This window comes from Sorex fumeus, unplaced genomic scaffold, assembly GCF_029834395.1.
Source record: "Sorex fumeus unplaced genomic scaffold, SorFum_2.1 ptg000199l, whole genome shotgun sequence".
In the NCBI taxonomy this organism is placed as follows: domain Eukaryota; kingdom Metazoa; phylum Chordata; class Mammalia; order Eulipotyphla; family Soricidae; genus Sorex; species Sorex fumeus.
In genome coordinates this window covers 1,693,741-1,708,582 of record NW_026606256.1, presented here as the reverse complement: position 1 = coordinate 1,708,582, position 14,842 = coordinate 1,693,741, and the positions used below count along the sequence as shown (strand labels likewise).

The window sequence follows — 14,842 nt, the reverse complement described above, 5'->3', positions numbered from 1 at the left end:
AGAAATCAAACCTGTGCAAAACAAGCACCCTCCGCATGGTGCTGTCCCTCCAACCTGTTGCTAGTCTTGAAGCATGTGTGTTTCTTAGCCTGCCTTGTCGCCTCTAGCATTCGCCCCGTTAGACCTGGATGAGTGCTGCTTCATGATGATAAGGCCTTTTTTAGGTGTGCCAGAAGCAATCAGAGAGTCAGACCACTGCCTGAGTGGACATTCCTGGGCACCACCATAGGACAGTAGGTAGGTGCTCATGCCACCGCCAATATGAGGTGTTCTGAGGAGCGGTTGGGTTTTTGCGTTTTTGTTTTTTGGTTTTTTTTTTTTGCTTTTTGGGTCACACCCAGGATGCACAAGGGTTACTCCCGGCTCATGCACTCAGGAACTACTGGTGGTGTCAGGGGGATCATGTGGGATGCTAGGAATCAAACCTGGGTTGGCCACATGCAAGGCAAATACCCCACCCGCTGTTCTATCACTCCAACCCCAGGAGCGGTTGGTTTTTTGATTTTTGTTTGTGCCTCCCAAGTAATGGCCATTCCAGATACTCAGCCCAGTGGGTGCTGCTGGTCCGTTGGTTTGGGACTGCTGAGGCTCCACCCGCGGTGCTGGGGTGGGGGGTGGGCATGAAGTGCTGGTGTCGGACTTGGAGCCCTGATCATGTGTAGCTCACACTCCAGTGCCTTGATGTCTCTGACCCTTGGCACAGTGTCTTGCTGGGAATTGGGCCATGTCTGGCAGTGCTAGGGGACTGTTCTCTTGCCTATTTGTTCATAGGTTGCTCCCAGTGATATTTGGGGGACCATGTGGTGCTGGGAATCAAACCAGGGTGACTGCTTGCAAGCTAACCCCTTACCCCCGTACTATCTCTCTGGTCCTGATTAGTGTTATTTCATATTTTTGTTTTTGTTTTGCTCGTTTTGGGGGGAAGTTGGAGGGATGCTCTGAGCTTACTTGTGGCTTTGTGCTCAGGGATTACTCCTAGCCCTAAGCTCAAGAATCACTCCTGGTGGTGCTCAGGAGACCATCTGGGTTCAGGTGCCAAACCCAGGTCAACTCTGCAAGGCAAGCATCCTTCCTGCTGTCCTATTTCTTCAGCTCCCTTAGTGTTTTTATATTATTTGTTTTGGCTCTTTGTGTCACACCTGGTGATGCTCAGGGGTTACTCCTAGCTCTACATTCAGGAATCACTCCTGGTGGTGTTCAGGGGACCATATGGGATGCTGGGGGATCAAACCCAGGTTGGCAGTGTGCAAGGCAAACTCCCTACCTGCTTTACTATCGTTCTGGTTCCAGGTTTTTTATTTTTAACTATGATTTCCAATACTGTTATAGATAGGGTTTTATACAAACCACATTCTAATACCCACCTCTTCTGCTAGTGTCTCAACCCCCACAACCCCCGTCCAATACCCCTGCCTTTAGTAAATTCAGTTTTGTAGAACTGTTCTTTTGTCATTTATTATTCCCCTATTGTGCTTTATATCCCATATACGAAATATCATTCTGTATCTGTCCTTCCCTCTCTATTTTCAGGGGGGGGGTTAGTGGCAATACACCTGGCAGTGCTTAGGGGATTATGTGTTATACCAGGGATCAAACCCAGACTGGCTGCATGCAGGCAAGTGCCTTCCTGACCCGCTGTACTATCCCTCCAGCCCCTCTCCTGAATGACTTCACTCAGCGTGACACTCTGCAGATCCATCCACGTAGCAACAAACCTCAAGATTTCTTTTTTTTCTTACAGCTGGATTCCATTATATATTTTCAGTTACTGGACCCGGTCATCTGTTCTTGGACACTTAGATTTTCTCCAAATTTTGGGCTCCTATGAATAGTGCTGCAATGAACATAGGAGTGCAGTTGTCCTTTTAAAATGGCGTTTGGGGGCTATTGACAGGACAGTAGTTAGAATGCTTGCTTTGCATGCAGTGGGGTTCGATCTTCACCATCCCATGGTCCCCTCTCCATCACCAGGAGTGGTTTCTGAGTGCGGGTCCTGAGCATCACTGGTGTGGTCACAAAACAAAACAACAAAAACCTTGAAGTCCACTCTGCTGGAAGGCGGAAAAGTAGACATAACTTAAGGTCATGTCAACAGCAAGAAAGACCAGCCAGTCTACAACACCCAAATCTCACTTCTCCAAAGACCGTGTTAACAGGTAACTATGGGGGAAAGATTAGTGATGTCCCTTGCTGACCAGGACTCATAGATAACCCGGAATAGAAGATAGGTGTGTGGTAGAGGTGTGAAATAGTTCAGCAAAGGGAAGAGGCAAAGATATGCTCTGGCTTGGGGGCTAGAATTTCTTGGGAAGGAGACATAGTACAGCAGGTAGGGCATTTGCCTTGCGTGCGGTCAACACAGCTTCAATCCCCAGCATTCCATATGGTCCCCTGAGTTGCACCAGGAATGATTCCTGAATGCAGAGCCAGGAGTAATCTCGATCATTGCTGGGTGTGCCCCCTCCTCCCAAAACGTTGGGGTTGGATCAATAGAACAAGTGGCTAAGGTGCTTGCCTTGTACATAACTGACTGGGTTTCGATCCCCAGCATTCCATATGGTCACCCGAGCACTGTCAGGAATAGTGCCTGAGTGCAGAGCCAGGTGTAACCTCTTGAGTAAAATCGCCAGGTGTGGCCCAAAACCAAAAAGAGAAATGGTGTTTGGGGCTTAGTGTAGATGCCAAGAAGTGAAATTGCTGGGCTGTGTGGAAGCTCAATTCTTAGCAGTTTTCTTTCTTTTTATTTTTTTATTGAATATTTATGAGATAGAGCATTACAAAGCTGTTCATGATTGGGTCTCAGTCATACAATGATCCAACACCCATCCCTCCACCAGTGTACGCTTCCCACCAGCAACCAGTGCTTCCTGTTTCCCTCTCATCATCCTCCTGCCTCCTGCACCCTCTTCTCCGCCCCTCCCCCCAGCTTGCCTCTACAGCGGACAGTTTTGTGCATTATAGTTTGCAATACAGGTACTAAGAGGTTTGTTCAAGGTGTTCAATATTTTTATCAGGAAGGTAAGGCTGGAGTAGTTTTTTTTTTAACTGGGTGGCAGCTTTGGGGTGTGGACATCACTGCAGAGGCTGGACGTACAGGGAAGTGGGGGAAGGTAGTCCATCCTGGAAAGCCTGGCGATTTCAGTCACAAAATCTGCATACCCAAATTTTCAGCAGATTATATCTCAGTGAGGTCCCCGTCCCAAGATGGTGGAGTCTGGTGGGGGCACGGTGATGATTTTAGATTGTGGGAACAAGTGGCTACCAGGATCTTTGCTTGGGCAGGCACCAGCCTGATCTGCCCCCTCCAATTTACCCTGGCTTTGCATGGGTCCAAGTTTAACTGCAGCTTTTTTTTTTTTCTTTTTTGGGTCATACCTGGCAATGCACAAAGGCTACTCCTGGCTTTGCACTCAGGAATTACTCCTGGCAGTACTCGAGGGGACCATATGGGATGCTGGGAATTGTGTGCAAGGCAAACGCCCTACCCGCTGTACTATTGCTCCAGCCCCTTAACTGCGGCTTTTGATCTCTTTTAAGATTTGTTTATGGGTCTCTGAAGCAAGGCTGATAAATGAGCTTGTGTAGCTGAGCTGGAGGTGGTTTGTGGGCGTGGCTCCCACATACCTAACTTTCAGCCATTTAATTTCTCAGGAAACTTAGTCCTGAGTTGTTGAAGTTCAGTCACAGGCACAGTAGCAATTTTGGAGTATCAGGAAGCCCGAAGGCACCATCAGGCAGTTGATGCACTCACCCCGTGTGTGGGTACAGGTTGACCTGCTGGTAGCACCGCACCCGCTCTTGGCGTTTTTTTTGTTGGTTTTTTTTTTTTTTTTTTGTGAAACACCATGAGGTATAGTTGTAGACTTACAAATTTTTGTGCTTGGGTTTCGATTATACAATGATCAAATACCCATCCCTCCACCAGTGCCCATTTTCCACCACCATAAATAAAAATTCAATTTTAAAAATAAAAATGAGTTTCTGAGGGCCGGAGTTATCGGTAGTACAGAGGGTAGGGCATTTGCCTTGTGTACAGCAATCTGGGATCAATCTGGGATCAATCCTTGGCATACCATATGGTCTCCTGAGCACCTCCAGGAGTAATTCCTGAGTACAGAGCCAGGAGTGACCGCTGAGCATTGACGAATATGGCTGAACCCCCCCCCCCCAAAAAAAAGAGAAGAAAGAAAAAGAAGATAGGAGTGGGAGGCAGAGAATACTACAGTGGGTAGGGCCTTGCACATGGCGAACTGGGTTTAAACCCCAACATCCCATATGGTCCCCCAAGCCTGCCAGGAGAGATCCCTATGATTGGAGCCTGAAGCATCACCATGTATGGCCCAAAAAAACAAAACCAAAGCAAAATGAAAGATAGAAAATAAGATGGGGGAGGGACCAAAGATATAATACAATGGGGAGGGCGCTTGCCTGCATGTGGTCAACCTGGGTTCAATCCCTGGCACCCCATATGGTGCTCTGAGCTACCAGAAGTGATCCCTGAGTGCAGAGCTAGGAGTAAGTGAAAAGCACCACTGGGTGTGGCCCAAAAACCAAAATAATAATAATAATAATATGGAAGCTGGATCAGAAGCTAGTGATTTCTAAACAAGGTCTTGAAACTGCAGATCCAATGGGTTCCATAAAAGGGTGGGAATTTGCCTTTTAAATCATTTTGGGTTCAGTTTTGTCAAAGTATTTGTGGTCTGGGACCATTCCTGTACATTCCTGGATGGTGCCCCTGGAGTGGCTTCTCTCTGAGGACAGCCATCAAGCACATTTGGGGACAGAGATAAGTGGGAGGGTGTTTGCCTTACATGCAGCCAACCTAGGTTCAATCCCGGACATTCCATATGGGCCCCCAAGCACCACCAGGAGTAATTTCTGAGCACAGAGCAAGGAGTAATTCCTGAGTATCACCGGGTGTGACCCCCAAACAAAAAGAACAGTCCTGGATCACCAGAGCCTGGAGACTGAGTTCTAGAAGGCAGGTAAGAACATCAGGGCCAGAGCAACAGGACAGTGGGGAGGGTGTCTGCCGTGTTCGTGGCAGACTCAGGCTCGATCTTGGCATTCCATATGGCTCCCCAAGTCAGACACAAATGATCTCTGAGTGCAGAGCCCAAAGTAATCCCTGAGCGTCACCAGTTGTGGCCAGAAACAAACAAAAACAAACAAGGAGGCTGGAGGATAGTGCTGCGGGTAGGGGCGTTTGCCTTGCACTAGTACAGCGGGTAGGGCATTTGCCTTGCAAGTGGCTGACCAGGTTCAATATCCGGCATTCCATAGGGTCCCCCAAGCACTGCCAGGAGTGCAAAGCCAGGAGTAACCCCTGAGTATCGCTGAGTGTGACCCAAAAAGAAAAAAAAAAAAAAAAAAAAAGGAAGGCCAGGCTGCCTGAAACATGCCAGAACATTCTATGTTCCTTCAAGCAGGGAGAATAATGAACTGCATTAACCGTCGAAGCCTTTTCCCTCTGCCCAGCACGGGGTACCCTTCGGTCTGGTGATGTTGCTACCATCTGCTTCAAGTCTTTTCAGCGTGGGCTGAACAGAAGGGCCTGGTTCTCTAGTGTCTGCCGTCTAGAAGCTGCTTCCTGCCTCACGGTAGCCAAAGAAGTTTCAGACATGCCCCACCTTTCACCTTTGGCCATTCCTTTTGTATGTGACCTTTGGGTCACATACACAAATACAGTCTGGAACCATAGAATAGCAGTAGTAGCTAGCCTTGCATGCAGCCAACCCAAGTTCGATCCCTGATGCCACATAAGGTCCCCGGAGCCCTGCCAGGAGTAAGCCTGAACACCACCAGGTACGCACCCCATCCCACCCCCGAAAAAAAAACAAAAAGCAAGAAAATACACAAAAAAATTACAAAGAAATCTGAAATGGGTTGGAAGGTAGTTCAGTGGTCAGGAAAAGCATGCCACGGAGACTTGTTTGATCGCTGACACCCCGTGGCAGTGCTGGGGCCTACCAGGATCATGTCTGTACCCCGTCCTTGGGCCCAAGCACTGAGATGCAACCAGTTGTTTGAGCATCACTGGGATTGGCTCTTGGGCCCCTGAGCACTGCTTGGAGGCTCCCCCGTACAAACCCCCAGAATGGTGACTGTGGTGATAGCACAAGGGGCAGGATGCTTGCCTTGCATGCATGCAGTGGACCGGCGTTTGATCCCAACACCTCAGTTGGTCCCCCAAGCACAGCCACCTGTGGCTCAAAAATAAAAACAAAGAAACAAAATGTGCAAACAACCCTAGTATGGCCTGGGAGGGGATGGGGGCAGACGGGGAGAGGCCTGTCTGCCCAGGCACGTCTGCCCAGGCAGTGCTGGGAAAGCAGGAAAGTTTCGCTTCCTCCCCTACAGGCATCCTGGAGGGCCCCTCAGCCTCCAGCAACTCAAGTGCTGGGGGTGGGGCGATGGAGACCAAGGAGGAAGGCTGAGGGAGCGGTGCGCAGGGACTGCCAGAGCTCTGGCAGCATACCACAGGGAAACTGGTCATGACTAGGGGCTCTCGGGCTCAAATGGGCCAGTCCTCCAAACCCTGAAAATCTTCAGTGCTCCCTGTCATGCGGGTGCAGATTGATAGTCCTCTTTCAGGAGGGACACCCTCTCCCTCCAGAGAGAGCACAGACTGGGGCGTCTGTCTGGACACACAACACACCCCGTGGGAAACAATACACACGCACACACACTCTGAGAAGTGGTTACACACACACACACACACACTCACACGCCCCACCCATGGGAAGTATACACACACACACACTCTCTGGGAAGTGGTTATACACACATACACACACACATACACAATCACCCCCCCACCCGTGGGTAGTTACACACACACACACACACACACACACACACACCCTGTGGCGAGTAGTGAACACATGCATGCATATGAACACCCAAACACACATACACATACTCTGTGGGAAGTGGTCACACACATACACTCACACCCCGCCCCCCCGTGGGAAGTAGTGAACACATGTGTGCGTGTGGACACCCAGACACACAACTCCCATGTAGGATGTAGTTACACATATACACACCCTGTGGGAAGTAGTTACACACACCCTGTGGGAAGTATTGAACACATCCATACATATGCACACCTAGACACACGACACACACACCTGTAGGAAATAGTTACACAAACACACACCCTGTGGGAAATAGTGAATACATCACACACACACACATATGAGATGTGTCCACGCTTCCCATCTCCATGATTCCATCCGAACTGTGAGCCGCTCCCATGGGCTCCAGAGCACTGACTGTCCCTCTCCCTGCCTCTTCGCCAATCGCCACCTGTTAGACTTGACCCAGCTGCTCTGGGGCTCCATCTCTCCCCTGTTCTTGTCCCCAAGGGCTCAGTAAAGCCAGAGGCCTCCTGCCACACTGGCTGAAGGCGGCTACCTTCCCCGGGGCAGACGTGGGATCTCGAATAGGGTCCGGTGCAGGCGCAAGGCCTGCAGAGCCTGGGAGATGGTGGCATGCATAGACGAGAAGCCACGAAGCGGGATCGAGTGGACCTTCCAGCCAGGAGTGCCGAGCCGGGAGTGACTGGGAGAAAGGAAACCAGGAAGGGCTTCATGGGAGAGGAGGCAGCGGAGCCGGACTTTGACAGGGCCGAGCGGAAGCAAGGGCCTCTGCCAAGGCTGTGGTTCCCAGGCGCAGAAAGGAGGCAGGCAGGAGTCCTCATCATCACATTTATTGACGGCCCCTGGGAGGCGGGGCTGGGGACAGGACATACAAAGACAAGGACCTGCTTTCAAAAAGGTTCCATTCTCGGGAGACAGGACAGAAAAATACAGGAGGTCTCCCGAAGGCCCACTCTCGCCTGCACAAGCCCCGGCCTGCCTTGCCCCAGGCTCTGAGCGCTGAGCACGCGTGGGGAGATGGGGACCCCCGCAGCTGGGCTGGGGGAAAGTCGGCTTGGGGGGGCGCGGTGCAACACACGCCTGACGCCTTGGCATTGTGCGAGCCCAGTGGAAGGGCAGGGACCTGGGGGGAAACAGAGGCAGGACCCCCTGACCCCCCACCCCTGGGGCGACTGCCAGGTGACCCTCCTCCCCAGCTCAGCCTCCAGGGCCAGGGCCTGCCTGAGGCCAGGGGGAGGGGCCTGCCCCTCCCCCCACCCAGGCAGTGGGGGAGGAGGAGGAGGAGCCTCAGGTCAAAGTTTGTCTGGACCCCCCATGGGGGGGCCACCCACTGGATCCTACCGGTGGGGGGGCTCTGGCTGCGAGGGCCGGGGGCTCAGCAGAGGAGCGGGGCCCAGAGGGCACCCCGGGGAGCCCTTCAGGGGGGGCGCTGGGCGGGAGTCCAAGGGGGGCAGGCTCCGGGGCACCGCTGGTGGCCCCCGGGCAGCCCCGGTGGGCAGGACGGCTGCAGCAGGGAAGGGTTTTGGGGGGTCAGCAGCGGCAGGGGGGGCGGGCTGGGCAGAGCGCTCACGGCGCCGCAGGATTTCCTGCAGCTTCTCGGCCTGGGTCCTCCGCAGGTGGGCCAGGGCCCGGCCCCGCTGGAAGGCGGGCAGGAAAGCCTCCAGGCTCTGCTCACCCAGCAGGAGCTGCTCCATCTGCTCCTGCAAGACGGACGCACAGGTGGGGAGGGGCCCCACCCCGACCTCTCCCCCCTCACCTGAACTGCAGGTCCACTGGTGACCATGACCCTCCTCCTGGCCACCCTGGGGCCGTGCCCCACCCTTGAGGTCGACCAGATGCCTCTCAGGGCCAGCCCGCTTCCCTGAGTAGCTGGTCCCCCAAGTCTGGCAGGCTGCAGTGGTGGGACCCCCCCAACCCATCCCGCGGGCTTCCTGGCAGAGAAGGGTTCTCTGTGGGACCACGGGGGGAGGGAGGGGGACAGCTGCCACATGGGGGTGTCCCTCCCTCTCCCTCGCCCCCAGCTCTCACCTCTGCTTCCTGCTCGGCTTCCTCCAGCTCGGCCTGCAGCCAGCCCAGGGCGCAGTGAGGGCTCCAGCGTTGCATGCTATCATCTGCAGGGGGGGAGTGGGGAGGGGTTCAGGGCGCAGGGCAGAGGCCAGGCCTGCTGCCCTCACTCACCAGGTGCAGGAGCCAGTTACTTCCTTCCCCCTCCCGGGGACCTCAGTTTCCTCACTATGCCCTCTCCACGTCCCCTAGTCCTGGCTGCCCAAGAGGAGGCAGGGGCTTCGTCTCCTGGGGTGCCCCAAGGCCCGTGGGTACCGGGCCCGCTCTCCCTCACTGCCCAGGACCCCCGCCGGCCTCTCTGACCGACCCCGCTCACCTCACCCGGGCTTCCCTGCGGAGCCCCAGCCTGACTTGCCCTCCATGGCTCTCCCGCAAACCCTGCACCCCAGGCTCCCGCTGGGCCGCTCACCCAGCCTCTGCAGCTTGTCTGCACAGCTCTCGGCCACCTCGCGCAGTTCCTGGTACTTGATGGCCAGGGCGGCCCGGCCCATCTCCAGGCGGGGCCGCAGCGCCAGGTTCTCCTTGGCCAGCGCATAGTTGGAGGCCAGACAAGTCTCCCGCTCCAGCTGCAGGCCCTGAAACTGCGGGCAGAGACGCCGGGCTCAGCGAGGCCCGGCCGGCACCCGTGTCCACCCCAGGGCCAGGCGGGAGGCCACCCCAGACCTGCAGGCAGCGGAGCCCACCCAACAGGTGGAGAGCTTGGGGGGAAGCCGGCCCGCACACCCTCTTGGAGCAGGCCTCAGTTTCCCCTGAAGGCCAAGTGCACTGCCGGGCGCCCCGTCCACCCCACCGGCCAGTTGTAAGACTTCACGAGGCCGACTCGGAAGGCCTCTACAAATGTTAGTTAATTTTTAATTTTTCAATTAATATGTCTGCTCAGGTCCCCGAGGGAGGGGTCCCCGCCCTCCGCTGTCCCATTTTCCACGCTCGGGCTGTGGCCGCTCGTTTCAGGCCTTTGTCTCCTTCCTCCTCAGGTGCTCCCCAGGCCCCAACTCCGCGGCCCGGTCCCCGCCCGGCACCCGCCTCCGGGGGGCACCTGCTGTTCCTCCCACACCCCCCTCCTCTGCCCTCCAGTGGAATCCCCGCACCCCCAGAAATACACACCCCCTTTTCCTTCTTCCCTCCCCCTTGGAGCGCGCAGCTCGGGGGGCTGCCTGGCGCTGGGAGAGCCCTTCCTGCCCGTTGCCAGGAGGGCCGGCCGCCCCCCCCGCGGCCCCCCGAGGGCGCGCGACCCTCCATCTGTCCCCGGTGGGGTGCACCTGCCCCTCCCGCCCCCCGGCGGGCCACAGACACTTTCCCTTTCTGCTCCCCAGCCCAGCCCGCAGGCAGGCGGCCAGCTGGGGCCTATCTCCCGGGAAACAGACAACTTTCTCCGGCGGGGGCCTGGGCGCGGGTCCCGTCCCCAAGGGGCGACACGAGCCCCCCCACCCACCCCGGGCCCCCCGGAGGCCGCGCCCCCCGCCCCCACCCCCTCGGCGGGGCCCCCCGCCGCCAGGCCCCCCGAGCTCCGCCTCGGGAAGGCGCCGCCTCTCGGGCCCTCCAGGACGTGGGTGGGCGAGCCGGGCCCCCCGGCCGCCCCCGGCCCCCCGGAACACGGCTCGGGGCATCCGCCCGGGGACACGCCTCGCGGCCCTCCCGGGGGCGCGGGCTCCCGCCGGGGTCCCCGCGCCGCCCGCCCCGCGCGCCCCGGCCCGGCCCGGCCCGGCCCGGCCCGGGCGCGGGTCCCGCAGGCCGCGGCCCGGCCCCCCGCGCCCCCGCCGGCCCCGCGCTACCTTCCTGCTGAGCCGCACGATCCGGTCCAGCTTGGGCTCGTCCTGCAGCAGGTCCCGCAGCTGCCCGGTGCTCAGGATCCCGAAGCGCCCCGGGCTGCCGGGCTCCGGCCCCGCCCGCGCCGCCCGGGCCCGGTACATGCCGCCCGCCCGCGCCCCCAGCTCGGCTGCTGGCTCGGCCCGCTCGGCCCGCTCCGCCCCGGCTCCGCTCCGCTCCGGCTCGGCCGCGCGCCGCCGCCAGGGGGCGCCCCGCCCGCCCTTAAAGGGGCCGCGGCGCGGGGCTGCGGGGCGGGGAGGGGGCGGGCCGCCCCAACCCGCCCTCCGCCGCCGCCGTCCTTCTCCGAGGCCGCGTCCCTCGCACCCTTCCCGGCCGTCTCTCGCCACGCCCCCAGGCAGACAGAGCGCCCCCCGCAGGCGGTCCCCCTCTGTGGGGTTCATTTCACGTCCCCCCTCCCACCCCAGCCCGCCTTGGCTTCGCGCCACAATTTTCTGAGTGTTAGATGGGCCCCCCCCCATCTCGGACCGTGCCCTGCCCGTGGACAGGCCGTGCACCTTCAGAGCCTCGGTTTACAAGGCTGGAAAATGGGGTGAAAGGGGCCGGAGCCATAGTACAGCGGGTTGCCTTGCATGTGGCCAACCCGGGTTCGATTCCCAGCATCCCATATGGTCCCCTGAGCACTGCCAGGAGTAACTCCCGAGTGCAGAGCCAGGAGCAACCCCCGTGCATCACCCGGTGTGACCCAAAAAGGAAAAAAAAAAAGAAAAAAAGAAAGGGGCCGGAGCGATAGTACAGCGGGTAGGGTGTTTGCCTTGCACGCGAGTGACCTGGGTTCAATCTCTGGCATCCCATATGGTCCCCCAAGCACCGCCAGCGGTAACTCCTGAGTGGAGAGCCAGAAGTGATCCCTGTGCATCGCTGGGTATGACCCCCCACAAAAAAGGCAAAAAAATAATGGGGTGAAGGGCACAGTGCCTCCCCCACATGCTGCTAGCCTGAGTTGGGGTTCCCCAGGAGGAAACCACCGTCCAAAGTCACAGCCCAGGCCCGGAGGTGATAATCTGGGCCTATTTGACCCAGCAGTGTCCAGAGTGGTTGAGTTCCCAGGAGGAGTAATCTCTGCCCTGGGGGGTGGTTCTGCCCCAAAAGCCCCTTTCTCACTCAACTGACTCTAGGGCAAAGAGAATTCCGGGTATCAGTGCACCCGAACTTCCTTTGCCACTGTTCCTTGGAAAGTCAGTCACTAGTCTAAAATCAAACATCCATGTGCCAGCTGGTGCCATTTCAACACCCTGCTAAGGAAGCACGGAGTTAGGACCAGGGCAGTTGGGGGGGGGCTTGCAGGAGTAGGTGACGCTTGAGTGGGCTTTGAAGGATATCTAGGAGTTCTGAGACAACACTGAATCCCAGGCGGGAGTGACAGTACAGCAGGGAGGGCGTTTGCCTTGCACGCGGCTCACCAGGGTTTGATCCTCGGCATCCCATATGGTCTCCCGAGCACCGCCAGGAGTAATTCCTTAGTATGGAACCAGGAGTAACCTCTGAGCATTGCCTGGTGTGACAAAGAAAGAAAGAAAGAAAGAAAGAAAGAAAGAAAGAAAGAAAGAAAATACTGAATCCCAAGAGAGCGCTATAAACTGAGGGAGGAAAAGGGGGATAGTGGAGGCCAAAAAAAAACTGCCCCATGGGGCTGGAGCAATAGCACAGCCGGTAGAGCGTTTGCCTTGCACGCCGCTGACCCAGGTTCGATTCCCAGCATCCCATTTGGTCCCCTGAGCACCACCAGGAGTGATTCCTGAGTGCAGAGCCAGGAGTAACCCCTGAGTATCGCCAGTGTGACCTTTCTCTTCCAGCCCATCTCCCTTGCGCACGTATCGTGTTTGAATGTCTCTGTGTCTCTTTGCTCGCCTGTTTTCTACTCTGGAGAAGCCTGTGTTCTGGCTTGAACACACCCTTCTCCCTTTCTCTCCTCTCAAATCTCCCTAAATAAGTTTTTATAGAACTGGGGCCTAGAGAGATAGGACAGTGGATAAGGCATTTGCCTTGGGTTCTATCCCCAACATCCCATGTCGTCCCCCAGGCCCCAGCAGGAGTAAGTCCTGACACTGCTGAGTGTGACTTAAAAATAAAAACAAACTAAAAAAACCCCAAACTCAAAACCTATCTTACTTCACAAAAAGACAAAAACAAGAGCCTGATCAATAATACTGCGGGGAGGGTGTTCACCTTGTATGAACCTGACCAGAGTTCGAGTCTCGGCATCCCATATGGTCTCTCAAGCACCGCCAGGAGTAATTCCTGAGCACAGAGCCAGGAGTAGCCCCTGAGCACCCCAAAACAAAATAAAACTGTCCCAATTGAGCCTTAGCACACTGGGCCTGGGAGGACTATGGGAAGAAGGGGTGGGCAGACAGGAGGCAGTGAGGACTGCACTCCCGTTCCCGCGGTGGCTGGCATTCAACGCTCTCATTTTGTAGTCATTTGGAATGCCACTACCTCCAGGAAGCCCTCTCCGTTTCTAGGGATTGGCTTGTGTGCTCTTCTGGGCCCACACTGTCTCTGGTGTCCCTCACCACAGTTCTGGGTGTCACCACTGCCAACGCCAGCTTCCGACTGTGATCAGGAAGTCCCCCGCCCTCCCGGTTCGCAGTGATCATCCTGGGGTCTCCTAGAACCTTCTGCCCTTCCCCCTCTGGGTTGCAAACCTTCACCCTAAGCTTCCAGGAAAATTTGATGGAGGCTCCTGGTCTGTTTGGCCCCCCTAAAACACCAGGGCCCCTTGTCGATGGTCTACAAGTCTTCCTCACATCTCGTCCCTCCAAAGCCTCACCTGACACTTCTGGTAACAACCCCACTGCCCGTTACTTGCACAAGCTTCTGTCCCCTGGGTTTGCTCTGCCCATGCTCCGGCCCTTGTCTTCTCTCTTCATCCCAAAGCCAAGTCGCAGCCCCAACGGCCACCAGCCCCGCCATCAGTCACCTCTCTCTGCATCTCTTTCAGTTTTGGTTTCTGCCCTATTTGGGGGTACACCTGGCAGTGGTCAAGGGTTGCCCCTGAAGGTGTGTGTGGGAGTCACACCTGCCCTTCTGCACGCCAAGCAGGAACTCCAGCCCCTGGAGCGATTTCTCAGGCCCAAGTTTCTGCCTTTAGATTGGCCCCTGGGAACCAGGGGTGTCCCAATAGGTGTGACCTGGGTCTGGTTCTTGGCGCCAAAACAAAAGACCAGAGTAGTTTGCTGCCCGTCTTTCATGCACATCCCAGTGTTTGGAAGAGGGGGCTGGAGCGATAGCACAGCGGATAGGACGTTTGTCTTGCACGCGGCCGACCCGGGTTCCCATATGGTCCCCCTGAGCACGGCCAGGAGTAATTCCTGACAGCATGAGCCAGGAGTAACCCCTGAGCATCGCTGGGTGTGACCCAAAAAGCAAAACAACAACAAAAACAACAGCACAAAACAAACCAGTGTTTGGAAAAGGTTTGAGTTTTGGGAAATGAGTATTTGAGTGTTTGGAGGCAGTTGAGGTCTCCCCAATTCTCATGTTTGAGCTCTACCCCACAAGATGATGGGATTTTGGGGTGAAGGAGGGGTCCCCATAAAGGTTAATTTTATTTTGGGGAGTCTTGGGGCTACACCCAGCAGTGGTTAGGGCTCCTGCCTGGCTCTGTGCTCAGGGTTCACGCCTGATGGGGATGTATGTGGTGCCAGGGATTGAACTAGGGTCAATCACATGCAGGGTCAATGACTTCCCCCAGCACCCCTCCCCCCCCCGCCCCCCTCCCCCCCCCTCCTATCTCTTGGTACAGGATCCCTGTCCTTATAAGGAGAAAAGGAGGGGCGCTTGCCTTACCTTCCATCCCAGCACCCCAGATGGTCCCCCAAGCCCCACCAAGAGTGAGGAGTAACTCCTAAGTATTGCAGGGTGTGACCCCAGAACTGAGGGGGGAGGAAGGTTAGAGGGAGAGGAAGGGAGGGAGAGAGGGAGAGAGAGGGGGAGGGAGGGAGGGCGGAGACCAGAGTGCTCTCTCTGTCCCCTCTCCCCAGACGATGTGAGGACGCAGCCAGCCCAGGAGAGAGCCCTCAGCACAAACCAAATCTGTCATCCGCACTTTCGTCTTGGGGGGG

The 14,842-nt window shown here is 56.6% G+C and overlaps 1 protein-coding gene across 1 annotated transcript; it reads right to left on the bottom strand.

The window, feature by feature from the left end:
- Window positions 1-7,701: 7,701 nt before the first annotated feature.
- VPS37D (VPS37D subunit of ESCRT-I) lies at window positions 7,702-10,932 on the bottom strand. Its single transcript, XM_056108264.1, has 4 exons — window positions 10,724-10,932; window positions 9,361-9,532; window positions 8,916-8,998; window positions 7,702-8,587 (listed from the first exon to the last, which is right to left on the bottom strand). Exons 1-4 carry the CDS (start codon window positions 10,859-10,861, stop codon window positions 8,225-8,227), a joined length of 756 nt encoding a protein of 251 aa, XP_055964239.1. The 5' UTR covers window positions 10,862-10,932; the 3' UTR covers window positions 7,702-8,224.
- Between the last annotated feature and the right edge of the window lie 3,910 nt (window positions 10,933-14,842).

Bases quoted from the DNA above. Each gene is read 5' to 3' on its own strand.
- VPS37D (XM_056108264.1), bottom strand. From the start codon at position 10,861: ATGTACCGGGCCCGGGCGGCGCGGGCGGGGCCGGAGCCCGGCAGCCCG. The intron at 9,533-10,723 runs GTAGCGCGGGGC...CTCTGCCCGCAG, and splicing joins TCGTGCGGCTCAGCAGGAAG to TTTCAGGGCCTGCAGCTGGA. The intron at 8,999-9,360 runs GTGAGCGGCCCA...CCCCCCCTGCAG, and splicing joins AGACAAGCTGCAGAGGCTGG to ATGATAGCATGCAACGCTGG.